This window comes from Microtus ochrogaster, chromosome X (assembly GCF_000317375.1).
Source record: "Microtus ochrogaster isolate Prairie Vole_2 chromosome X, MicOch1.0, whole genome shotgun sequence".
Classification (NCBI taxonomy): Eukaryota; Metazoa; Chordata; class Mammalia; order Rodentia; family Cricetidae; genus Microtus; species Microtus ochrogaster.
In genome coordinates, this window is record NC_022026.1 from 22,241,563 (window position 1) to 22,248,136 (window position 6,574).

Sequence of the window (6,574 nt, forward strand, 5' to 3'; positions counted from 1 at the left end):
AGGAAGGAAGGAATCAATGGGTAGATGAATGGATATGGATGCATGAATGAATAGGGACATTAAATTATACACACCTTTAATCCCAGTACTTGGGAGGTAGAGGTAGAAGGATTTCTGTGAGTTCTAGGCAAACCTGGTCTACAGAATGAATGAGTTCTAGGACAGTCAGGGCTATGTAGAGACCCTGTCTCAAAAAAATTAAAAATAACTAAGTGAATAAATAAATAACAAAGGGCTAGAGAGGTGGCTCAACACTTAAAGAGCACTGACTGATCTTCCGGGGACCTGAGTTTTTTTTTTTCCAGAACCTACATAGTGCAGCTCACAACTACCTTTACTCCAGCTCCAAGGTTTCTAATGCCCTCTTCTAGCCTCTGTAGCAGGTATCTACATGTACTACAGAAACCAGGCATTGAGGGGCTGGAGAGATGGCTCAGGAGTTAAGAGCACTGGCTGCTCTTCCAGAGATCCTGAGTTTAATTCCCAGCAACCACATGGTGGTACACAACTGTCTATAGTAGAATCTGATGCCCTCTTCTGGCATAAGGCCAGATATGCAAACAGAGCACTCACATACACAAAATAAATCTTTTGTCAAGTGGTGGTGGCAGCGCACACCTTTAATCCCAGCACTTGGGAGGCAAAGGCAGGCAGATCTGAGTTCAAGGCCAGCCTGGTCTACAGAGTGAGTTCCAGGACAGCTAGGGATGTTACACAGAGAAACCCTGTCTCAAAAAACAAGAGGAAAGGGGGGATGGGAGGAAAGAAGAAAGGAGAGGAAAGAAGAGAGCAGAGGGGAGGGGAGGGGGTAGAAGAAGGGAGGGGATAGGGATAGGATGCTGAAGTGGATTAGGGCAAGCCTCAGTCCAACACAAAGAACTACAGGGCATCTAAGGAATGCTGAGAGCAAGAGAAATATTCTTTCTTCCCCAGGGAAGAGTACACCAATTGGTTATCCAATCCCAAATGGTCAGACCTGAAAATATACATCTGAGTAACATTATACATAACAAATTATGTTTAGAAACATATCTGCATATAAATACATATATATACATCTCGCAAAAATTAATGGAAGAGGAGGTCATGAATTTGAGAGCAAGAAGAAGTATATGGGAAGGTTTTGCAGGGAAGGGAAGGGGAAATGATGTAATTATACTATAATCTCAAAACTGAAAATAGAAAAAAGAAGCTATAAACTTCTTACCGTATGGCTTCCTTATAATGCATCAGTGCTTCCTGCAGCTTCCCCTGTTGTTGCAGTACACTTGCTAAGTTGGAATGTGCAGCAGCAAACTCTGGGAAGACCTAGAGAATCACGATCACGGCTGACATTAAATAGCAGAATCTCCCAATTATCTCCCACAACTCTTTTTCCAAGTTTACTCATTCTTTGGGTCTAGTAGCTTAAATTCTACTGCTTACTCCATTTTATACCTATCTTCATTTGAAATGTGAAGTGGGCCTCTCTTCCTGTTACTCACACTGAGTAATGCAGCCTCTTTTCTAAACTCCTACCACACCTACCAATCACTAGACACTGACCTGAGCCCTTCATTGTAATAGCTTTACTCAGTTTACTAGTCATTGGCTTTGTCCAGATCTCATCTATGCACAAAGTAATGAACTCAATGTAGGGACGTCTGGCATTGTCATAGGACCTTACATAGGTAATGAAGAGGTGAACAGCAGGCAAACTTAATTGCTTTCCCTCTACCGTCAACCAGGCTAGACACCCAGTCACAGTACTCAACATACTTCTAATGCTTTGCGATATAGGCGGACCGCCTCTTCAATATTGCCCTGTTCCCGTTTGATATTGGCGAGGTTATTCAAAGAGTCTGCATGGGTAGGACACAGACGAAGAGCTGTGTTATAACAATCTTCTGCTTCAGCAACCTGGAAAAATAAAACAAATCATTCAGATACTATAGAGAAGAATCAGAGAAACCACTTATGTTCTAGTAATTTAAGTAACTGCATCATTGAGCCTAATGGCTGGTAAATACACCACAAAATGGATACTTTTCAGTATTCTCCTTCCCATCAACCAAAACTCCAAAGAAAACCAATATTACTTAATATGTACAATGAAGACTTTTCTACCATGTAACAAAGAAATAAAAATAGACTGAAAATCCTTACACTGCCCTTCTCTTTGAGTGCATTTGCTAGGTTGCAGTAAGCATCTGGGAAATGTGGCTGCAGTTCTATAGCTCGTCTGTAGGTATCGATGGCCAAGTCTATTAGGCCTTGCTCGTAGTACACACAAGCCAGGTTGCCATGCACCACCGCATGATTTGGGCTCAAACTTAAGGCACGAAGATAAGCTGCTACAGCTCTGTGAAAAGCAAAAACATACAAACACATATACACAAATGCCACTAATATTAAATATATTATTATTATAAGTTTGTCTGTGACATGAACATATTGGTAAATGGCAAAAACCACGGTACACATGTGGAAGTCAGAAAACAACTTTCTGAAGTTGGTTCTCTCCTTCCATTATGGGTTCCAGGGATCAAATTCAGATCAATATGATTGCATGCCAGGCACTTTTACACACTGCACCATCTCACCTGCCCAAATCCAACTAATTTGAATGTGTATTTTGTTACAATTAATTCCAGATATACTATACCAAAAATGCCATTAACTAATTAACAATTAACTTATATTTTACTGCATAACAAAAATATCACCTTTATAAAATATATTTTTTGGGGTGCCAAGAACTGAACCTAGGGCCTTGTGCATGCTAAACAAGGGCTCTATCACTGAGCAAATTTCTCGGCCCTCTACTTCTGAGTGTGTGGTTCAGTTTGCATTTGTTGTTGTTTGGTTTTTCGAGACAGGGTTTCTCTGTGTAGCTTTGGAACCTGTTCTGGAACTCGCTATAGACCAGGCTGGCCTTGAACTCAGAGATCCACCTGCCTCTGGGATTAAAGGCATGTACCACCAAGAGCCACTTGTTTTTAAGACAAGGTTTTACCCTATAGCTTAGGCTGGCTTGAAAGTCTGAGCAAGCCCTTCTTCCCTTGGCCTCTCAAGAGTTGGTATTACAGGAGAAAGCAACTACAGCCAGGCAGGCCCCTGTTAAGTTTTTTAAGAGAAAGTATTGCTCTATACCCCAGTCAGGCCTTGAACACACAGCAGTCCTTCTGCTTCAGACTCCCAAGTGCCAGGCTATAAAACATTTTCACAGGAAAACAGTTGTCTATTCCCACTCAAGAAGTACATTTTCCTTTGACAAAAAAAGTTAAAAGTCGGGGCTGGAGAGATGGCTCAGAGGTTAAGAGCACTGGCTGTTCTTCCAGAGGTCCTGAGTTCAATTCCCAGCAACCACATGGTGGCTCACAACTACCTGTAAGATCTGGTGTCCTCTTCTGTCATGCAGGCAGAACATTGCATACAGAACAAATAAAATCTTTAAAAAAAAAAAAGTTAAAAGTCAAGTGCTGGGGCTGGAGAGATGGCTTAGAGGTTAAGAGCATTGCCTGCTCTTCCAAGGGTCCTGAGTTCAATTCCCAGCAACCACATGGTGGCTCACAACCATCTGTATTGAGGTCTGGTGCCCTCTTCTGGCCTTCAGGCATACACACAGACAGAATATTGTATACATAATAAATAAATAAATATTAAAAAAAAAGTCAAGTGCTGGAAAAAATGGCTCAGAGGACAAGACCATTGGCAGCTCTTCCAGAAGACCGTGATTTGAATCCTAGAACCCAAATGGTAGCTAACAGCCATCTGCAACTCCAATTCTAGAGGATTTGATACCTCTTCCAACTTCTGCACATAGTTCACAGACATACACGCAGGCAAAACACCCATATACATAAAATTTTAAAATCACAGGGCTGGGAAGCTGATCGGTGATCAAAGTGCTTGGTGTGTAATTATGAGGACCTGAGTTTGGATTCCTGCCCCCATCTACCAAGCTTAATGGTCATGTACATATATGCAACTTCAACACTGGGCGGAGGGGCTGTGGCAGGAGGACCACTGAGGCTTAATGATTGCAAACCTAGCCCAGATGTGAGCCCCAGGCTCCAGGAGAAACTGCCTCAAAGGCAGAAGGTGGCAAAATAACAGGATTGAGAAGGACACCGAATGTCTTCTTCTGGATGGACTCCAATGTGCATATAGCCCCTCTCACAAACACACACAATTAGAAAAGCAGTTTCTTCAACAAAACAGTTAAAAGTCAAGTTTTACTTAGCTTTCTGAATCAAAAACAAACAAACAAAAAACACAAAAAAAAACAAACTCAGCCCAAAAGATAATCATCATTTCTAACAGTTTACAATAAAGGAAATTCAACAGAACTAAGTGGAAGTTAAGGAAAAGTCAGCCAATAACATCTATAAGTAAAACAGAAGAAAACAGCTATCAGGAGGGAAAACTATACTCTAGGAAAATGTACTTCAAGAAGCTGTTGTCACATTTTAGTTCAAACTCTAAAAAGACAAGAAAATTCATCAAACAGAACATTCTCACCTGTCAAAAATGCGTGCCTCTTTCAAGACATTTCCTAAATTGATATAAGCATCCAGAAAATTTGGATCAAGGGTGACAGCCTAAAAATTACAAGACAGTTACTTAGAAAAAGATAGGCTTTTGTCAGATTAACTTCTCATTAAGCTTTTATTAAGTCATTTTAGATATCCAATTACATTTTCTAGAAAACTCATTTTGTTTTTAAAAACAGTCCTCATTTAGTTCCCTTTCATCGATAAGCCTCATTAATATCAAAATAACTGGAGAAAGGGGCTAGGCATGTAGCCCAGTGACAAAGCACTTCCTACTAGGCTCCATTCCCTTTATCACAAGAAAGGGAAAACAAAAGCAAAACCTCATGAGCAAAATAAACCCAACTTAACTAAGCACAGTACTTCCTTTTATCTGTTTGTTTGGTTGTTTGTTTGGTTGTTTATTTGGTTGTTTGGTTGGTTGGTTGGTTGGTTGGTTGGTTGGTTGGTTGGTTTTTCGAGACAGGGCTTCTCTGTATAACAGTCCTAGCTATCCTGGAACTAGCTCTTGTAGACCAGGCTGGCCTCGAACTCACAAGGGATTCACCTGCCTCTGCCTCTGCCTCCTGAGTGAGCACGCCACCTCGGCCTGGCCCCCTTTTATCTGTTTTTTGAAACAGGGTTTCACTATGTAGCTCTGGCCAGGCTGGCCTCAAACTCAGAGATCCACCTGCCTCTGCCTCCCAAACGCTGGAATTAAAGGAATGAAGCAGCATACAAGCAGACTATTTCTAATGATTGGCCCGATTCTATTCAGTCAGTCAGGCTAACATTTCTAAAAGACGGGAGCAGAAACAAGCAATGAGCTCTTAAGTATGTAACTCTGTTACATAAACACGACCCAGCAAGTCCTTACTGAGATAATTAGAGCTGTAACATTAAGCCAAGCAAGGCACAGCCTCTAATCCAAGCAGTTGGGAGGTGGAAGTAGGAAGATGTGGCGTTCAGGTCATCTTCAACTACAAAGTGAGTCTGAAGGCAGCGTGGGGCTATATGAGACACTTTCTCCAAATAAGCAAATGATAGTCTGGTGCTCATTGGTAGAATGCTAGCCTAGTATACCTATACCAAGGGCTCCAGAAAGATATCCCTCTAGAATGGTAAGTGTAAATTTAACAACCAAAACACTGAAAAGATAAATGTAATAATTTTAAATATTTTAAAAATTCCTAGAAATACTTCTTTACATAGATAATAACAAGTCTCTATCAGATAAAGGCATGACATACTTAGCTTAGATTATCTACAGTCATAGATATCTAGCCTGCAAGCTTAAACTTTTGCTTTGAGGAAAGGTCTAACTCTATTACTATCCTAGAATTTACTTTGTAGCCCAGTGTGGCCCAGAACTCACAACAATCCTCCTGCCTCAGCCTCCCAAGTGCTAAGATTAATAGGCATAAATCACACCTGGCCCTCTTAAAAATTTCTTGTAGGCAACAAACACATGTCATGGCTCATCATCTTTATAAATTCAACAATCATGCTGGCTTTCATTTATTATGTATCTACTCCCCTTTCCTCCAGATAATTTTGAAGCAAATCTCAAACATCTCATCCCATTTAAAATTATAAATTCTAGCCGGGTGGTGGTGGCACACACCTTTAATCCCAGCACTCCAGAGGCAGAGGCAGGCGGATCTCTGGGAGTTCGAGGCCAGCCTGGTTTACAAGAGCTAGTTCCGGGACAGGCACCAAAGCTACAGAGAAACCCTGTCTGGAAAAAAAAAATTATAAATTCTAGGGAGGTGACAAGAATGTTTTCTCACTCAAACATACCACACTATCATTATCTTAAAAAATGAACTGGACTTGGTGGCACATGCCTTTAATCCCAGCACGAAGGAGGCAGAGACAGGAGTGTAGGTAGGGTGAAGAGACAGCTCAGAAACTAAGAGGAGGGGCTGGAGAGATGGCTCAGCAGTTAAGAGCATTGCCTGCTCTTCCAAAGGTCCTGAATTCAATTCCCAGCAACCACATGGTGGCTCACAACCATCTGTAATGAGGTCTGGTGCCCTCTTCTGGCCTGCAGACATACA

The 6,574-nt window shown here is 41.4% G+C and overlaps 1 protein-coding gene across 2 annotated transcripts in view; it reads right to left on the bottom strand.

Moving 5' to 3' along the window:
* The window catches only part of Ogt (O-linked N-acetylglucosamine (GlcNAc) transferase), a 46,073-nt gene that overhangs the window by 20,350 nt on the left and 19,149 nt on the right, over positions 1-6,574 (bottom strand). For both annotated transcript variants that reach the window (XM_005358560.3, XM_005358561.2), the window contains exons 6-9: positions 4,504-4,583; positions 2,146-2,341; positions 1,759-1,899; positions 1,208-1,308 (exon numbers count right to left, since the gene is read on the bottom strand). In XM_005358560.3, the coding sequence (XP_005358617.1) occupies positions 1,208-1,308; positions 1,759-1,899; positions 2,146-2,341; positions 4,504-4,583 (518 nt within the window). The remainder of the gene's footprint in view (positions 1-1,207; positions 1,309-1,758; positions 1,900-2,145; positions 2,342-4,503; positions 4,584-6,574) is intronic.